Here is a 19,143-nt window from a genome sequence, read left to right on the forward strand (position 1 = left end):
TTTTCAGCCAAGTGGGAACTCTTTCCACAACACTCCCTTGCATTTTGCATCACCCTCTGCTACAGCTGCTGCAAGCCACAAGCCTGCTACAGGGGACACCAGCATGCTGACTGAGCGTTTTCCCATGGACAAAATAGAAATAACACAGAGAACACTAACAGTTGTGGCTTAGGAATGGCATTCCCTGTATTAGCGTTCCCACTGAAATACTCAAAACCACATGCTGCTCACTCACTGCCCTCTTGTCCCTCTCCCTCTGTGGTGGGCTGGAGAGAACTGGAGGCACAAAAGGTAGAGAACATGGTTTGCTACAAGAACAATTTACTGTAAGCAGTAATGAGATAAGAAAACAAATAATAACAGCGACAATATTAAGAAGAGTGTAGAAGAGAGGTGAAGGATTCCCACGATTGCTCACCACATGTAACATGATGCTGCTCCCACTGCTCACCTGATGCACCCAGGCACAGGCACCCCGTCTCGCCACCCCTCTTCAGCCCCTCTCCCCTGCCGCAAACCCTCCCCTCCCCTTTGCCCACGTGTACAGAATAACCAGGGCCCTGGCCATGCCATTCCTGGCTAATGCAAAGATTAACCCAGTCCTGGCTGCAGCCAGGACACTGACATTCAGCACTGCCAGAACGCAGCAGTCTGGTCAGTTCTTCTTGCTCTTGCTGGTGAACAGACTGACTTTGCTAGCAGATGCCACAGACAGAGAAGGAGAGTCCAGCTTCACCTTGTCCAGCAATGTTTTCTTTATGGCTGCCGGGGAAATCTGCTCTTGGTCTGCCAAATGCTGCAGCTCCCTACAGTGGGGTAGTGGGAGAGGAAGACATAGGAAAAATAAGATGGGGAGGGTGGGGGGACAAGACTTGCAAGCTCTTTAGTTCCTAGGTGCCCACCTTGTGCGGATGCAGGAAGCCTCCACAGCGTTGATGAGGAGAGAGCGAAAGCCACCACTCTCCAGGAAGTGCAGGGCGTGGATGGTGGCTCCCCCGGGCGAGCAGACGTTGTCCTTCAGCTGACCCGGATGCTGCTCAGATTCCAACAGCATCTTGGCAGCACCCTGTAGCAAGGAAAACACCTGCCAGAGCCTGACTGAGGAGGGCAAGCCACTGTCTTACTCTCCTGTTCTCCACCGTCATACCCTCCTGTTCTCCACTGCAAGAGCAGCACCAACACTCACAACAGGCACACCTGGGCTCCTGCAGGCCGCCAAAACACTATTCAGAGCTGATGAGGCCTCAAAGCAGCAGAGTTTCCCAGGGCCGAGCTCCCACCCCACCAGCAGCACCAGCAGATTGCTGCAGACTCTTCCTACAGCCCCTCGCCAGGAACTGCATGCATTCCAACCAAACACATTCCTTAAAGCAGATTCTGCCAGAGCACCACGACCACCTCAGACTGCGAGGTGCAGATTGCTCTGCAAGGAGCAGCACAGGCTCGAGGTGCTGTGCAGCAGGTCACACTGACCAGCAGAGCCTGCGCTCCCAGCCGAACCGCCAGCCTGCGGGGAAGGCCCATCTTCACTCCTCCGTCTGCAAGAGCATCCAGGGCAGTGAACGCCTGAGAACAGAAGGAAAGAAGGGCACTGAAAGACTGGTAAGGCTTAGGGAAGAGAGAATCCAGGGCTTCAGGACTGTTCTGTGACTCCTGTCACTCACAGACTTGACAAAAGCCTCCCCCTTTCCTTCATGGATGCCATGCCAGGCTTCCCTCCCACCACTTCCAGCTCAGGGGTGGGGGGAATGGCAGAAATTCAGCTTCTGATCATGCAAACTACAGGCCCAAGTTTTGCAACATGGACATGAGGGCACTGCACACTGGCTATGGACTTCAGACTCATCTGACTCTTAAAAAATTGTCCTGCTGTCCCAACTGGACACCTGGAATACATGTCCCATTGCAAATATGGGTGATGGGAAAAATAAAAAAGAAAAGACAAGTTGAAGTTGCACACAGTTTATGGCAGGCAAAGGCAACTGCTCTCCCTAGGATGGCACTAGCTGAGGAAACAGCAGCACATACATACGCAGGGCCACTGCCACTGAGCCCCGTTACAGCATCGATGAGGTCCTCTTCCACCTCGGTGCAGAAGCCCACGCTGGCCATCAGCTGCTCCAAAAGCTTCCCATCTTCCACATCCGCATGAGTGCCAGTGGCATAGACCGTAGCACCTTCCCGGACTATCACAGGGGTGTTGGTCATGCACCTGATCACTTTTGGTGTGGGGCAGAAGGTAGAGAGTTTCTTAGGGCAGAAAATCATTGAAGATAGAAAGCAAGAAAAAAAGAAAGAAGGGAGAAAAATGAGCTTTAGTGCATATGTTTCATCAATGGGTTGTTCAGGAAAGGACCCCCCCCAGGGGCAAGAACAATACAAGCAGAAGGAAAAGAGAGACCCCTGTATCTCAGATGTCCTGCTTTGAGCCACAGCAGCCCATCCGTGAATGTGAAGCCTTGCTCAGTACCAGCAAAGCAGGAGCTGGGCAAAACTGAGTTGGAAACAGCATCCCAAAGGCCTCAATCCCACATCAACCCACAGATCTCCCAAACAGCTCCTGCAGACACTTAGCATAAAATCTGCAGAAATTCAGGCGAGATGACCCACTGCTGTTAAAATAAACATGACTGGACAGCACCTCATGTGAGAGAAGAGCTGGATGAAGCCTCTAACAGCATTTGCCGATGAACACAGGTTGGCTGCTGCTGTGTGACTTTAGTCCTGAGCAGCACGAGTCCGCGGCAGGGCTCCGCGGGTCAGAGGAGCGGAGCCAGCTCAGGGCCGTGCCGGGTCCCCGCTCACCTTCTCGATGGAGCTGATGGTGACTCCGGCCGCGCAGGACACCACGATGTGCCGGGGCTCGATGTCGGGGCCCACCTCCTCCAGGATGAACGGGATGATGGGTGGCTTTACGGCCAGGAAGAGGACATCGCTGCTCTTCACCGTGTCCTTGTTGCTCACCGTGAAGTTCACTCCCATTTTCTGCACCGGTTCGGGGAGAAACGGGACCGCTCAGGCCCGGGATGGCCGGGAGGGGAGCGCCGCCACCCGGTGCCCGCTACCCGGCCGCACTCACCCGCAGCCCGCTCACGGTGGGCAGGTCAGTGTCCGGGGAGCTCGCCGTGATCTTGTGCGCAGCCAGGACCCCTGCGAACGACCCCGCCCGTCAGCCCGAGGGACCGGCACCCCCGGCAGCGCCCGCCCCCCGCCCCCCGGAGCCAGGCCGAGCTGCCCCGCGCACCTGCCGCGGTGAAGCCGCGGGCCAGGGCGAAGGCGAGCTGCCCCGCGCCGATGAACCCCACGCTCATCGCGGCGCCCCGGCCCGGCCCCGCCGCCGCCGTACACGTGGCCGCGCGCGCACGGAGGCGAGGCCGCGCGGCGGGACGGGGGCGCGCAGCCAATCGGCGGGCAGGGGGGCGGGGCAGCGCCAGCGTTCCGCCACTCAGCGGGCGGGGGCGGGGCCAGCGGCGCGGCGCTCGCCAGCGATTGGGGCAACCGGCGCCCGGTGTTGCATCATTCACCGCCCGCGGCGCCGCCCCGCGCCGGCCCCGCCGCCAGGCGGCGCCCTGCTCCCGCCAGAGCCCCACAGACCGGGCCGTGCTGTGCCGCGCCGTACTGTGCTGCCCCGAGCCCCGCGGGCCGTGCCGTGCCGTGCCGTGCCGTGCCGTGCTGTGCTGTGCCGCGCCGTGCCGTGCTGTGCTGTGCTGCCCCGAGCCCCGCGGGCCGTGCCGCGCCGTGCCGTGCCGTGCCGTGCTGTGCTGTGCCGCGCCGTGCTGTGCTGTGCTGCCCCGAGCCCCGCGGGCCGTGCCATGCCGGGCCGCGCCGTGCCGTGCTGTGCTGTGCTGCCCCGAGCCCCGCGGGCCGTGCCGAGCCGTGCTGTGCTGTGTGTGCTGCCCCCGAGCACCGGGGTGGCCCCGTCGGAGCCTGGCGGCCCCGGGCTGTGCAGAGCCCGGACCGGAGTGTTCCTGTAAAACCCATAGCCGGCAATGATTTTTTTCCTAAGTATCGTCTTACCTCTCTAGTTTTTTGGGTTTTTTTAACTTCTTCATTGACAGAAATAAAGCTCAGTGTTTTTTCCGCTGATAAATGTTCCTAAACGCTGATCTTTCATGACTACTGAACCCCGAGCTTCCTAAAAAGAAGGGAAAACCCCAATCCAAACCCATTAACAATTCTGACTTTAACCCATCCGTGCTGGAATCCTCTGGGTGCTGACAGGATTGGCTGCAGCCACAAGTCCACAATTAACGAACACACATAAATGCTAACATTAGTTTACCAAAAGAGGTTGGGAATGGTTGGTGACTGGGACAACCAGGTTCATGGGGAGCTACTTGATCATCATCTGTTAATTAAGGGGGGGAGATGCTCTCTGGAAATGAAGGAGGTCTGGAGAACTGAATCATGACAGAGCTGGTTGGTAAATCCTGATGACTAGATATCAGATGTTCTCTGTTCTGGATTGGGCAATCTCATAGTTTCCAATGGTTGGGGAATGTTTTAACCACTGAAGCATGAGGTTTTGATTTTTTTTTTTATTATTTTTTTTTTCTCCTAAAAGAGAGGATTGTTGTCGACACAATCTTTTTTTTGCCATTTTGACCATGTTCACATTTTTTGCTCAGTCTTTGGCTGGCAGATGAGAAAGCTAAATCTGAACACACTGTTCTTGGCAATGACTTGTGTTTCCACTCCTCCAGTCAGTGGGATCATGGTTTCCATGTTAAATCCTCTTTCTCCTTATTTGAAGACACTCCATTTTGCCCTCATTGTTTCCCAAGCACCAGTTCCTCTCTGGCCCCTGGACCCAGGCTGGGTGTAAGTCGCACCAGCCCCTGGCATTGTCAGTTTTACCATGTTTCTGCTCTTGCTCCTACTCGGTGCGAAATCTCCCCTGCAGCAGCCCGGGAGTGCCTGGCGGAGCCGAGGAGCTGCTGCTGCTGCTGCCATGGCCCTGGCAGTGCCATCCCTGGGACGGGCACCCCTGCCTGGAGCCCCCAGAGCCACCCCAGCACGGGGCAAGCAACGTCCTGGGCCCTCTGCGTTGGGTTTTACAGCAAAAGCCATGGTCCTTCACAGCACCTGTTTGGTTTTTAGTAATCTGAAATAACAACAACCAAAAAAAAGAGAGTAATTTTCAAGTATTACGTGGCTTAATTTGTCCATATTGATGGGTTTAACAGGAATATATCATAATTGCTCAAGGTCCCTTTGTATGCAGTGGCTCCTGTAAATTGACTCCTCCAACACAAATGGATTTCCTTTCCCAAATCAGCATTTTGTTCTTGTACAGCCCATGATTTGTTTGGGTGGCAAGAAATAAAGCTCCTGGTTTATATCTATAGCAGATAGCGGTGGGTCTTGCCCACATCTTCCAGATTTCCTGCCCTTCCCTGGGACTCACAGAAGAGAAAACCCCCTTGGCAGGCTGTTCCTCTGTGCTGGATCCCAATTCTTGCCCCATGTCCTGGCTGATGCTCCCCACTGCTACGGGCTGGTCCTTGCTCAGAATTATTCAACATCGTCTGTCCCAACAAGTTTTCCCTTTGCTTTTCAAACCCCACACAAAGCACTGATGAAAAGTAAGTTTGCTTCCTTATTCCTAAGTCATTCTGCTGCAGAGAACCCCCTCAGAGGTCTTGCTGTGTTGTGTCTGTTGTTTTTTGGTTCTGTGTTCAGGCTTTGTACACCAGAATAAAGTGAGCTTTGCCTTCACGCAGAAAGTGTCTGCTGCAATGAGTGTGGAGAGCAGGATGACAGCACACAGATCTCAGGAGATGTAAGCATACATCTACCATTCAGCTTTATTTTGTTTTGGTTAAAAAATAAATCTTGCTTCTGACAGGCAGCTACTGGAGATTTTAATCAAAGCACTCAAGTCTGCACGTGCTGCACAAGCACTTGGACATGCTGGCTTCTCCCTGCGACAAATGAGGATTCCTGTGGGGCCTGGAATCTGAGCTGAGACATGTGGGGCTTTGAGGAGGGTGTTTTCGGGGGTGGGTCTGGGAAATTGGGCTCCCCAGTGATGCAGGGTGCTCAGGAATCCCAGGCTGCACCGACAGGGCACAAGTTCTGCCCTGTCCCGTCCTGCCCGTGCCCCCTCCCCGCCCGCTGGGTCCCTTGAGCAGCACTGTGAGATCAATCACTCTCTGCCTCCCCTTTGCCATGCCCCAGAAAAACCCCTTGACCCCAGTGTAAAGAAATGGTGGCCCATGGATCAAGACAAGAGCACGTGCCAAGGTACATTTTGCGCTGCTGAAACGAGGATGAGGATGGCAGGTCACACTCGGTCACTCTGCAGGATGGCTCTGCTCTGCACCCTGATCCTCAGAGTACAGCCCCGGCTTTACAAATTTTCATTTCTGTAGTGAATCAGTGATTGCTAAATAGGAGTATTACATTAAATAGGCCTCCTCCAAGGTGTGCACTTGAGGATATTCCTTTTCTGTGCTAGACAGCAAAGGAGAGGAAAGGAAATGACTGGCAACCTTCAAAATACTGTTACGGCTATGATGCTCTTCTCAGAAACACCCAGACTGGAACTGCTCACACTTGCAGGCATTCCACATCTCCCAACACTGTCCAAACTAATCCAAACTCCAAGGGATTGATTTTCATCTACTGAACTGGTGTTCCTTCATGCAGCTTTCAACTTTTCCACTTCCCAAGCAGTCACTTGGTTACTGTTAGGCGCTGGTTAACAGTTTCAAAATCCTGGATGCATTTCCTAATGTTTGGCTCAGTAACCTGATAGCCTCCAGCCCCACTGCTGTGGCCACAGGCACTCCTGCTGTCTGCAGATGCCCGTGGAGCTGTGCCATTCCTCCGTGCTGGCCTGGGCAGGTGAGGCAGAACCACGGGGAGTTGGGCTGTGTGGTGCCCACTGCAGCCCACCCGCTCCAGGTCATTAATTCCTTAGCGTAGTCAGTCCTCACTGAAGTTTGGCTGACGGTGGCGTGTGCCTGCCTGCCAGCACCGCTCTGCCCCGTCCCTCTGCACCTGCAGGGCTTGGCACTCTGAGAGGCCTCCACGGAGGCCGAGCCACGGCTCAGATGTGTGAGACGAAGCGGATGCGCTGGGAGTAGGCCAGGTCCAGCACATAGAGCAGCAGGTTGACATAGGTGAAGATGGCAATCACCAGCTGGCTGTCCCAGGGGCACTTGCCCTTGGCACAGAGGCCGGGCCGTCGTGGGGAGCCGTACTTGCTGTCAAAGCAGAACACTGGCCAGATGACCGCAGCACTCGCGTAGAGCAGCACCGCCCCAAAGGTGTAGATGACCACCGAACGCTCAAAGGGGAACCACAGCAAGGCAGTCTTACCTGTGACACTGAAGGCCACCACCACCACCGTCACCACAAAGCAAAAGCTGTAGACAGCCACACACCACTGCGTCGCCACGTATTTACCGTACTGGCTGTCGTTCACCAGCGCCCCAAAGATGATGCAGGCCACGAAGGCCTGGACGATTTTCAGGAGGCCAGAGACGGTGGCCATGTAGCTGGTGACCTGTCCCGGCTTGGCCCTGGTCAGGAACACCTCGGCGGCGTAGGCGAGGAACAGCAGGCCTGCGAAGACGCTGGCAGCGATGCGGAAATCCCTGACCTGGCAGCCGATGGGGTAGCAGCCCGCCTGCACGAAGTAGAGCGGGTAGATCACCGCCGCCGTGACCGACATGAGCGTGGCCAGCATGGCAAAAGCCGCCGTGAAGTTCCCCCAGGAGAGGCTCAGGCAGCTGTGCAGGCGTGTGAACTCGCAGGCGATGATGAACACGGTGACGGCGAAACAGAAGGTCCAGACGAACATGCAGAAGGTGCCGTAGGCGGCACTGAACCCCCCTTGGTGGGCGACCAGGCTGAAGGTGGCGCAGCCGAAGGTCATCTGCAGCAGCCGGGCTATTCCCACCGGGGAGGTCACGGCGGCCGCGTTGAGGTACGGCCCTCCCGTGCTCTCCATCACGCTGCGGCGCAGCGCAGGGCGCTCCGAGCCGCCCCGAGGTCCGTTCCGCCGCCGTGCCGCAGTCACACCTGGTGCCGGCTCGGCCCGGGCCCCGCCGGCGCCTCCGGGAGCCGCCCGTGACGCGGCATCGCCGGCAGCTCCGCGCCGACCTGCGGCTGCCGCCGGGCTCTGCCCGCCGCCGGCGCGCTCCGCTCCCTCAGGTCCGGGACCGGCCCCGGGGCTGCGCTCCGGCCGCCGCCTTCCCCTCGGGATGGGGCTTTCCCCCGCAGGCTGACATCTATTCCATTTTAGCTCCGCAGCTGTAGCTTTCTGCCGCACCGTTCACAGGAACCTGGAGTATAAATAGGGGCTTTATTAATAGTTCTGGAACGAGTCCTGCCCCCACTCAGCTGTTGGGAGCGGGTGTTATTTAACACTGGGGCTGCGAGCTCCATCAAAGGCTCCTGATTATCCTTGTGCTGCTCTTGCAGGAGCTCCGGGGTCGCTGGAATGCTGCTGCTCGCTGAGGGGAGCTCAGTCCTGCAGACCCAAGAGCCCCTGAGCGGGGGCACAAGCCCAAAGGCAGCACAAGCCCTATGAAAGAAGGGATTTAGGCCAGAGGCTGAATAAAAGCTGACTCACGTTGCTGCAGTTGATCTGGAGCAGCGATACATTTACCTGCTGTGCTTTGTGCGACAGCTTGTGGCTGTGAAGGCTGACAAGCGCCCGTCCTCAACATTTCCTTAAACCCTTCCCTGTCTCTCTTTTACTTATGTGGGAATCAGTTTTTCTTGTATCTCTGAACGCAGTAACTGAATACAACTGTTAAAAAAAAATTGCTTTGATATTCTTAGCACTGTTTTGGAACACAGATTTTAATAAATAGTGTAAAACTCTCCCTCCTGTGAGATCAAAGCTTTCACAGTGAGCCATTCTTGGTATACAGTGCCTCCCAGACTTCATCTCTGCCCAGAAGTCTCTTAATTATATCTCTAAAAGCCCCAAACAAAATTTCTGATGTAATTTCAGAATGGGAATGCGTGAATGTTTTCACCACAACATAGCAGAGAAATTCCTCCCTTACCCCAGAGCATCATTGCTGACTCCTCACTGCAGTACCCATCCCAGTATGGAAGCAGCAAAACTTCCCGGCTGGAATGGCTCACATGAGAACAGTACTTTTTTTGGCTGTCATGGTAAAATGTGCCTACCTTCAGCTTTGTCACCATCTTGTAACCTCAGTATCTCTTTCATTCATCTCAAGTCCCTTCCATTTTCCTTTGAGAGGCCTCTGGTGCTAAAAGTACAAAAGCCTGCATTCATTTGGGGTGGAAGCTGCACAATTAACATCACAATAACCAGGAAATGCAGCAGGAGGGCTGAGGGACTTCAGGTGAAGAGGTTCTCATACTGAGATCTTGCCCTACCTGACTGTCTATTAATGCTTCACCTCTAGCAGTGTTCGGGGTCTCTTTGGCAGGGGTCACTTTCTGCGCGTTGGCACCGTGAGGGGCATCCCCTCGCTCTGCCCGGGGACAGGGACACTCAGGGACACTCAGGGACACCGGGGCTCAAGGCAGAGCTGCTCCTGCTGCTCAGCTTCTGCTTCCCATGGCAATGGAGCCCCTCCGGAGAGCCCTCAGCACCAGCTGGTGCAGGCAGAGGGCAAAGGTGCCCGAAATCAGAGCTCACACTGTGGGCAGCACACCTCACAGAGCACAGCCACTGTCCCCTCAGAAATAAAGAACTGATCCAGTCAAAAGGTCACAGAGTACAAACACATGGCACTGAGACTTCCAGTCTTGCCCTTTTGTCACTGGCTTCTGCACAGCACAAAACAGATGAAAAGCGTAATCAGGACAATTCTACTTTTATACCCAAGTCATTAAAACATAAAGGATATCAGTAATCTCCAAACTGATCACAGGCAAACTCCACTGATGTTTTCCTGCTTTTCAGTTTCACTGGGAGCACCAACCCTTTTCTCTTTAGTTTTTCTTTATCTTCAGTCTGTGTTAATCCCATCATGCACAGCAGGACAGCTGATTGTGGGGATGGGCGTGCGGTCCTGCCAGACTTTTCCTGAGGTCCAAGAAGAGGAACCAAAGGGCAACAGTTTGGTTCATTTTTTGGGTTTACTTATCCAAAACAGGAGATCACACACAGGTGAGGCAGGAGCCGTGCACAGCAGTGCAGGCACACACAGGTGGAGCTGCGCAGCAGTGCAGGTGCACACAGGTGAGGCAGCAGCCGTGCAGCAGCCGTGCAGCTGCTGCTGGGACGGGGCTCCCTCGCCCTGCCCTGCCCTGCAGGCTGAGGCTCTGCTCGCTGCTCCAGCCCCCGCTCCTCTCCAGCCTCAGCCCTGCATTCTGCATCCCTCCCTTGTTCTCCTCCCACTGCCATTAAAGGGGATTCTCCCTGCTGTGGTGGGTGTGTTCCCAAATTATTACAAGAGAAATATGTTGGTGCTTGTCTTGTGTTCTCTGCCCTTTCTGCTCCAAATGCTTCTGATGCTCGGATCAAACACTTCCCTCACTGGGAGAGAGGCCTTTGCAGCAAAGCCAGATCTCCCTCCACCTTACAGTGCAATGCCCTGGACTACCCGGGGAATCACAGTGAAAGTCTGCAAACATCGGGTGCTGGGTGAAAGTCTCTGTACTTAAACCTTACATTACAACCTCTTAATCAGAGAAACAATGACAAGGCACACTGCAAGGGGAACACAGAAATCTAATTAATACAAAACATCACCACCACCCTTAGCCCTCTCCCAGGCACAAGTGACCATCAGGATAACCCATCCAAATGAGCAGCATATACAACTTTACAAAGACATACGTATGGTTCTCTGGTCAGCCCTTATAAATAGCGTTTTACATATTAAAATAAATATGTCCACGTTGCCAAAGTAGCAAGAGGTTTCTTCGTTATTTAAAAAAAAATATGTTACAATATCCTTTATATTTCTTGCTTAGTTTAAAAAAGTAATTAAAAAGTCATTTTATAAAATAATATGAATAAATTGAGTACAAGAGTGTCCATCCCTAGCACGTGTCCTGGGTCTGTATACTGTGATTCAGCATGAGATGCTAACCTCCAGGAAGTAATGTAACCATTCCTTCGCTCCTAGTTGGACAGAAGAAATCCAGTGCTTGCTTTTTTCACCACTTGCAACAAGTCTATGATGTAAAACTGATGGCAAGGGAAGATGTCCCAGATCTGGAAAAAGTTCTCATCGCTGCTATTTATGGCTTTGCTACTCCCTGTATCTGACTGCCTTGTGTAGCACAGGAAGAGGATGTGACCAGCTGAAACTTAGCCCTGGAGTTTGGAGGGAGGGAACAAGTTCCAGCCAAACAATGTAAGCAAGAAATTGCTGCTTGCCTTTTTTTCCTTTTTTCTTTTTTTTTTTCTTGACACACCATAAGCGTGCAAGAGTGTGGGAGCACGTGAGTGCACAGGTGTGAGTGTGCCATGGGTATGAGCATGCATCTGCCTGCAGGAACATTAGGAAGAAGATTAGAAAGTTTGGGAGAAGGGCTGAGAGTCTCTCTCCTCCTGATCTAATCTCTGCCCCTCAGACCTTTCTAGTTACCACTGCTGAGCATCCCCAGGAGTTTACTCGGCTCCAGGCCCTGCTGCTGTGCCATCTTCTGAACATCAAAACCCATGTGCATGAGGAACTGGATCACATTCATCTCCTGCCCTGTGAACTGGTCCCTGATTGTGGGGCACGAGGGGTTGCAATGAGGCCATGGACAGCTGTCAATCAGGTGAATTGGGCAGCCTTTCAGAGGAGCCTTCCCGTTCTTGTTGCTCTCGTGGAGGCTCCGATCCCAGCAGTGCAGGGCACGGGGCAATGATGTCCCCTTCACCTGGATGTCAGTCCAGTGACTGAAAAGACAAACAGTGCAGATGGCATCAGAGGGGTCAGGCTGCCAGGACAGGGTCCTCCCCATCCCTGTTCACCTCTGCAGGACCTGCACAAGCACTTACTTGCGTGTGATGATCTCGTGGGACAAACAGGCAGGAGCAAAGCTCGCACTAAAGGAAAACAGAAACACGGATTATGTCTTGAAGGACAAAGTAGGACCTGCTGAATTGAACCTTCCAGACTAGGGAAAGAGTGGAATTTTACACAAAAGAGAAAAAGGCAAGATTCTTGATGTAGATGAACTAATAGTTACCACATTTACAGCTCTCCTTTTTCAGCAGAGATCTGAGAACACAAGGAACTAGATAAGAACATCCTTTAGAAACAAATATACCAGGTTTTTCTCAATGAAACACTTACGTCACATCCTTCAAGGTGTTTCTCAGCTCTCTACCTAAATTCTGGATGTAGAGCCACTGCCCTTCCTGAACAGGCTGGCCAGTGAGGTGCACATTGTCTACAGTAAGCTGGGCCTCATCGAACAGCCACTGGACAACAAAGACTGGACCTGGAAGGACAAAAAATTTGGAAAAGGGATTGCTCCGAGTTAGTTACAAATACAGAGGGAAACCTAAACCATTAGATCTCTCTCCTTTGCTACTTACATCGAAGAGTGGGGTAAATCTTATATCCAAAAAAGCAATTCCATTCCTCTCCCTCTTTAAACTGCAGCTTACAGCGTTCGGGAACAATGCCATTCCAGTATCTAGAGGAGAAAGCATTAAAAGAATGGGAGGCACAGGGCAATCCTAACAATGCATCCTCTCCAAATCCTAGTTCCTGTTCTGACTAGAATTGCAACTGATAGAACAGCTTTCTTGGCAGCACTGTCCCATCAACACATTTTAGAGCATCTGTAACTGTACACATTCTTTTGAACATTTAGACTTTATTGTCTTTTCCAATAAAATCATTGTAAAAACACTGATGTAGACAATAACTACTCCTTAAGTATCAAAACGAAGGAACACAGAGAAGGAGAACATCTTTTCCACACTCTAACCACTCAGAGCAGTGCACTTCAGAGCACCTGACTGTACCTTATTCCTCTCCTGATGGCCTCTGTGGGAGCACACGTTATGGTGTCGATGCAGTCGGTCCTGCGGTACTGTTTGTTATCCAGGAACCATCCAGAGTCGGCCAAGCCTCGCACCTGAATGCCTTGGTAACCCATCTCCTCCAGCTGCTCTGCCACTCGGTCCACGTTCAGGAGCACTCCTGTCCCTCCAGCACTGCAACAGCAACACCAGCACTGCGCTCATGATGGGCACGGGCTGTCACAGACCCTGCTGGCACACACACCTTCCTCAGCAGCGGCGAGCTGCAAACACCTGCATCTGCCACAGCAGAGACACCCAACCATTCACCACCACCTTGGGAGACACCACATTATTTCCTTGCTTTGCAACACTCAGAAATAAAGCCAGTGCTGAGTAATAATCTGGTAGCCCAGAAACAAAGTCCAGTTGTTACTCTCTTTCCTGGGAAATACATGTGCTCTCTATCATTTCCAAGGGGGTTGGCTGCCCAAAACTGAAAAGAATCTGAAGTGAGACAAATTCACTCTTAGCAACTTCTCTATTACAGCTCTGTGTAATACACTGAGTGTACCAGAGCTTTTATGCAACACAGGATGATCCAGAGCACCTGTGCGAGGCAAGTTTGGTTTTTATTTCAGTGTCCTGCATCAATTCACAGAAGGCGTGTGTGATATGGGCCAACAGGAATCAGAATTCTTGGTGCAGACATGAGAAAACTGACCAGAGATACAGGGTTTGCTGCTAGTGTTACTGTACTCCTAGGAGAAATGTTTCAGGGCTGCTGGACCTCCTCCCTTAAGAGCTTTCTACTGTGGAAAGCTCCTGACTTCAGGAAACAGAATCCTGTGGATACCTACCTGCTTCCTGCTAGCAGCAATACTTTTGCAGTGCTCAGGCCTTTTCCCACCAGCTCCTTTATAACCTCCTGTATGATCAGGGCTCCCATGAAGGCATATTCATCTGGAAGACAGCTCAGTGTCAACAAAATTGCTTCCTGTCCAGGCTCGGGCTTCTATTTCCTCTCTGAAAATGCTTAAGAACTTTCCAAAAGGATTAAGAACCTAAACTCAGGCTCATTTTATCCACCTATATGAAGTACACCTAACAAGAGATCTGCTCCCACCTTGTACAAGATGTGCTGCCCTGAAAGAGAACCAAGTGAACTCAATTACACTAGTACCTTCCTATGACTGTGCTTAGAAATGAGCAGCCTTGGAAAAGGAAAACAAGAAGGAAGATGCTGCAGAAACAAACACAGACCTTCCTACCACCTGGAATCTCAGTTCCAACTTACTGCTTCCCCTTTTTCCCAGTTCATCAAGCCAATTCAGAGAAGCAGTGCTTCACAAGATGTTACATGCACAAAGACAGCGCTTCCATCCGTGGCTGTTCATGTGTAACGCTCCACAGGAGCAGGGCCAAGGAGCTGGGATGGAGTGGAAAGGTCCCTCCCTTACTGTGACACCACTGGAATGACAGTGGATGGCAGCCTGCATCAACATGAACGATGCTGTTTCCCAAAGAAACCTGCAGACAGCCTTAGCTTGACACGCAATGGCTCCTGCCTAAGGCCAAGTATCCTCCTGATTAAAGTCTGACACTAAATTCCCAGTCCTGCCTCTCAGGTCAGCTGTGCTAAAGTTACATGCAACAGTCCATGGTCCAATTAATTTGCTACGTGCTGGAACCTGGAGATTCATCTAAAAGGAATTCTGGTCTTCTAATCCTCGCATACTGCATCAGTGTAACATCTCTTCAAGCAGTGGCTCTGAACTATGTCAAAACAGCCTGAGCTAAAGAGATCAGGATGTTTTATCTGGAAGTAGCTTGATATTCTTTCCTGCCCTTCAGCAAGAAAAAGCCTGTTTCTCGTCCACGTGGTTTCACAGAAGTCTGGCCACATCCTTTAATGTGTGATGTCTGGGGCAGCAAGGGCCCATCAGCAACACTCACTTTTCTCAGACTTGGAAGAGGCACCGCTCCAAACATCACTTGAGCAATATGGGATGAATCTGTAAGAGAGAGCTGTGTGAGTCCTGCTGTGCCTCTGACACGCACAACAGGGTGAGGATGCGGTCACTTAACTGGAAGAAAAATAAATCCCGGGGAAAAGGGAAGGGGAAAAGGGAAAAGCTTCTGTCAAGTTTGACAACTTACCTTCCTGCACACCAAGTGACAACCGTAATTTTCTTGAATTTTCTCCTCAACACTAATAGTTTTACTGAGTTAAATCAATAAATAACATGTCTTTTATCAATCTAATTGAATCACTAAGCTCAGTGGACAGAACGATGGAGCATGACTTTGCTCTCAGCTATTCTGCCAACACAGTGGATGGCCTGTCACAGGGCAACTCTCCATGTTTCAGTTTTTCACACAAAAAATGAGAAGACTCTAGTCAGTGCAGTGTAAATGCTGACTGCAACCACTGGAGGTTTTTGCAGGAATTAACTTCACATGTCTCTGTTTTGCAGAAGACAAATTAACATCCCTTCTGTATAGATGGATATATAAACTGGTGTCTTTCATTTCTCTTCTTTGAACTAGGAGAGCTGCTCCACATTCTTCTCAAATTGTCAGATGTGTAACACACTATCAGCCCAGCACTCATGATGGATTCACCACTGCAGCTGTTTGACAAGGCTCTCTAAGCTATCCCAAATTTTTCTTCATTAGATTACCCCACAACTCCAAGGAGATTGAACCTGAGTTTCTCGACTTTGTTAGCCCTAAGTGTTAGAGAGCTGAACTGAAGTAAATGAGGAATCACACAATTTCCTTTTCCAAGTATAAGTCTTAACCTGTCTCTGCAGCACTCTTGCTAGCCTAAAAGGCATGAGATGCTGTTTAAGTATAAAGCTATTTCCCTCCGTTGTCCCTTCTTACACCATGTTTGCATTCCACCAGTGGGGATTTTCTTCTGGCTGAGAGGACAGGATCCCAGTTCCTGCAGATGGGCACAAAGAAACAAAAAACATACAGATGACAGTCTGTGATTTCAGAGGAATCGTAGGAGCCTCATGCAAGACCTCTGACCACACAGAAAACAAACATCCATGATGAAAAACATTGGCAAGGGAAGTGGAAGGAACATTTCTAAATTTGCCCTTAGGCAGATTTGACATTCAGAATTTGATTCATGCTACAGATGAAACCCATCTAGAAGCTTCTTGTAGCACAGAATAGACCCATGATGCCTGTTTAAGTACCTCCCCAAAAGACAAATCCTAGCAGGTAAATTCCAATACACTCAGACGATGCGTGTGAGTGACGGAGGTTTGGGTGCCCAGGAGGCTGCAGGGCGAGAGGAGAGCGAAGGGAGCAGCACTCATTACCGGCGGTACCTGCGCACCCAAGGCCAGCCCGTGCCCGCGCACGGGATCAGCGCGGGGCAGCAACGGGGCACCGTGCGGGGCGGTGCGGCGGGCGCTGCCTCGCCCGGTCCCGGCCGCGGTCCCTCGGGGCTGCCCCACGGGGCGGAGGGGGCGACTCACCCACGCGGGTCGCGGGCCACTCGCGGGAGCTCATCAGCCGCCGCATGGTGTCGTAGCGGGTGTCGCAGTTCTCCCTGTTGAAGCAGTACCACCCTCCTGGCGAGGGGACAGGGGGTCAGCCGCCCCGCAGGGCCGGGGGCTCGCGGCCGAGGGACGGCGGCCCTCGGGGGCACCGAGGGCAGCCTCGGGTCGCCGCCCCGCTCGTGGCCGCCGCTGCGGAAGTCGGGGGCGCCGGCGCTCACCTTCCAGGAACAGCAGCCAGCGCCGACTGCCTTTGGACTCCTTCAGGTAGTAGCTGCGGGCACAGGCAAGGGGCAGCGCCTCAGCGGGAGCCGGGCCCGGCCGCGCCGCTCCGCTCCGCCGCCGCTCGGGCCGGGGCCGCCGCCCGGGAGGCGCTCGCTGCACCTGTCGCCGCCGGTGCCGCGCGCCGCCGCGCGGTGGCGCCGCAGCCCTCGGGGCCGGGCCGGGGGAGCGGCGGCGGCCGCGCGGGGCAGCCCCGGGGCGCCCGGAGGGCCGGCGCGGCGCGGGGACTCACCCGGCCGGGCTGCCGTCGTTGCAGGTGACCGAGGCGTTGTGCAGGAGGTGCAGGCGCAGGTCGTGCGGCAGCGCCTGGGCCGAGCAGGGGTACAGCGACTGCGCCAGGCTCTTGACCTGCGCCATGAAGCTGTCCATGTTGCCCTCCACGGCGGTGAAGTCCAGCGGGAAACTCTCGGCTGCCGCCGCCGCCGCCGCCGCCTCGCCGCGCTCGCGGACCGCCGGGCCTCGCCGCCGCCAGCCCTTCCTGCCCTCGCCGCCGGGCCCGGCGTGCAGCAGCCCCAGCAGCAGCAGGAGGTGCACCGCCGCCGTGCCCATCGCCGCCCGCCGCCACCCGCCGTTCGCCGCGGCAGCAGCCAGTCCCCGGCGGCCGGCAGCGCCGCCCGCGCTCCGCCGCGCCCCGCCGCGCCACCCGCGGGGACGGGGGTCGGCGGCGGTGGGCGAAGAGGGCAGCGCCGGCGGCGCGGGCTCGGCGGCGCGGCTGCCGGCACAGGAGCCCGCCGCCCGCTCCCAGGCGGCGAGCATGACAGAGGGGCACGGAGTACGCGGGGAGCGCGCCGGGGGCGCCGCCAGCCCGGGCGCCGCGTGGGGCAGCAGCCGGCCAGCCCCCGCCCTGCCCTGCCCTCCGCCCCCTCGGAGCGAGGCGGAGGGAGCGGGGGGTCTGCGCCGCACCGCACCGGCACGGTGGGCCGCTCCGTCGGGGCGCGCCCCGCGCTCGACGGCGACGCCATCGCCGCCCCTGCCGGCGCCGGGGCCGCGGCGGTGGCGGCGGCGCCCGACAGCCTCGCCCGCAGGGCGGCGGGGGCCCGGGGCGGCCTCTCCCCGGGGCCGGGGGGGCGGCCGGGCCGCCCGAGCGCGAGACCCCGCACGTGGCAGCCCCCGTGGCGGCGCCCCAGGCCCGCGCCGCGCCCCCCGGCCCGCCCCTCTCCCCCCAGAGCCCCGACGGCAGCTCCTCCCCGGCTCCGCGTCGGCGGCACTGCCCGCCCCGCCCCGGGACGTGCCGCCGCCGCCGCCGCTCCGCCGGCGGAGCTCAGCCCCGCGCCCCCGGTCGCTCCCGTGCGGGACGCCGCGCTCCGGCCCGGCTCCGGCTCCCGCGGGGCAGCGGGAAGCGGCCCTTTGGTCCCCGACATCGGCGTCCTGTCTGCTCGGCTTGCGCGGGTGCCCGGGGCGGCGGGTCGGCCCCGGCCGGAGGATGCTGCAGCCGGGAACGCGGAGGCCCCGGGCGCGCCGGAGCCGCGGCAGGCCGGGGCTCGGAGTCTCCGCGCCGGAGAGGCTGCGCCCTGGTGCTCCCCGCAGCTCCCGAGGTTTACCGCCGGCCGCGCTCCCCCGGGGCCCGAACGTTTCCAGGAATTGCAAGAGAAATCCTGGAGAAAAAGCCGTGTTGCCACCAGAGTGCTGGTCATCTGGGAGAGGGGGAATTCCCTGGAAATGGCCTCATTGCAGACCTCGGAGTTAAACACCGAGGAAAAACAGAGAAAATACTACGCTTTGAGTAATACGCTCCTCACCAGCCCTCCAGAAAGGAACAGGAGGATTGTCTTTACTGGGAAATATAATCTATCTGGGATCAGAAAAGGTGAAAATAGTATAATCTTAAAATAGCACGTGGAAGGGGTTTTTTTTGTTTCTCAAGCTGGAATTAGGGCTGTCCAACTGCTGCAACTACATTTTTTACCTTACTGTGTTTGGACTTTCTGAATGTAGGCTCAGCTCTATGTTTCCTACACACGTAGCATGTGGTTTTGGTTTGCTTGCTATGTTGGGTTTTTAATCTTTCAGTTACTCTTACGTACTCTCAGTTCTTGCTCTGTTCTCACTAAGACTTTTACCCTCAAATGTTTTATTTAACTGCTAATACTGACAACAGTGTCTTTAAAGCCAAGACAAGCTACTCAATTGACTGTGCACCTCCTCAGGTGCACCACGTTCACTCCTGACAAGTTTTTGGTCCCAGCACATTTCTGCATCTTTGTATCTTTCTCTGCGATGGCCTAAACCTCCCTTGCTCACGGTCCCTGCCAGGTCCCAGCAATGGATCACTGAGGCTAGTTATGGGAAGTTAAAGAGCTCGTCAGTCAGCCCGAGCAGAGCTTTATCTGGAACCTGGTCAGTTAGGGCACAGTCTGAAGCATTGAGTCCTCGGAGAGCTCCAGGATCCCTGGAAAAGATAAACAACTTGGGCACCTCACAGCCCACGAG

General features: G+C 54.7%; 3 protein-coding genes across 3 annotated transcripts; all 3 read right to left on the reverse strand.

The window, feature by feature from the left end:
* Positions 1 to 304: 304 nt before the first annotated feature.
* On the reverse strand, positions 305 to 3,345 carry PYCR1 (pyrroline-5-carboxylate reductase 1). Its single transcript, XM_063175847.1, has 7 exons — positions 3,245 to 3,345; positions 3,080 to 3,150; positions 2,806 to 2,985; positions 2,029 to 2,250; positions 1,474 to 1,566; positions 903 to 1,066; positions 305 to 806 (listed from the first exon to the last, which is right to left on the reverse strand). Exons 1-7 carry the CDS (start codon positions 3,309 to 3,311, stop codon positions 656 to 658), a joined length of 948 nt encoding a protein of 315 aa, XP_063031917.1. The 5' UTR covers positions 3,312 to 3,345; the 3' UTR covers positions 305 to 655.
* Positions 3,346 to 5,783: 2,438 nt separating this feature from the next.
* Positions 5,784 to 8,024, reverse strand: MYADML2 (myeloid associated differentiation marker like 2). The gene has a single exon (XM_063175678.1). The coding sequence runs from the start codon at positions 7,958 to 7,960 to the stop codon at positions 7,055 to 7,057; it is 906 nt and encodes a 301-aa protein (XP_063031748.1). The 5' UTR covers positions 7,961 to 8,024; the 3' UTR covers positions 5,784 to 7,054.
* A 2,555-nt stretch (positions 8,025 to 10,579) lies between these two features.
* Positions 10,580 to 17,277, reverse strand: NOTUM (notum, palmitoleoyl-protein carboxylesterase). Its single transcript, XM_063175786.1, has 11 exons — positions 16,946 to 17,277; positions 16,653 to 16,705; positions 16,411 to 16,506; positions 15,803 to 15,863; positions 14,870 to 14,928; positions 13,774 to 13,876; positions 12,917 to 13,108; positions 12,482 to 12,582; positions 12,237 to 12,384; positions 11,939 to 11,986; positions 10,580 to 11,836 (listed from the first exon to the last, which is right to left on the reverse strand). The coding sequence occupies exons 1-11, from the start codon at positions 17,260 to 17,262 to the stop codon at positions 11,530 to 11,532; spliced, it is 1,485 nt and encodes a 494-aa protein (XP_063031856.1). The 5' UTR covers positions 17,263 to 17,277; the 3' UTR covers positions 10,580 to 11,529.
* Between the last annotated feature and the right edge of the window lie 1,866 nt (positions 17,278 to 19,143).

This window comes from Melospiza melodia, chromosome 24, assembly GCF_035770615.1.
Source record: "Melospiza melodia melodia isolate bMelMel2 chromosome 24, bMelMel2.pri, whole genome shotgun sequence".
Lineage (NCBI taxonomy): Eukaryota > Metazoa > Chordata > Aves > Passeriformes > Passerellidae > Melospiza > Melospiza melodia.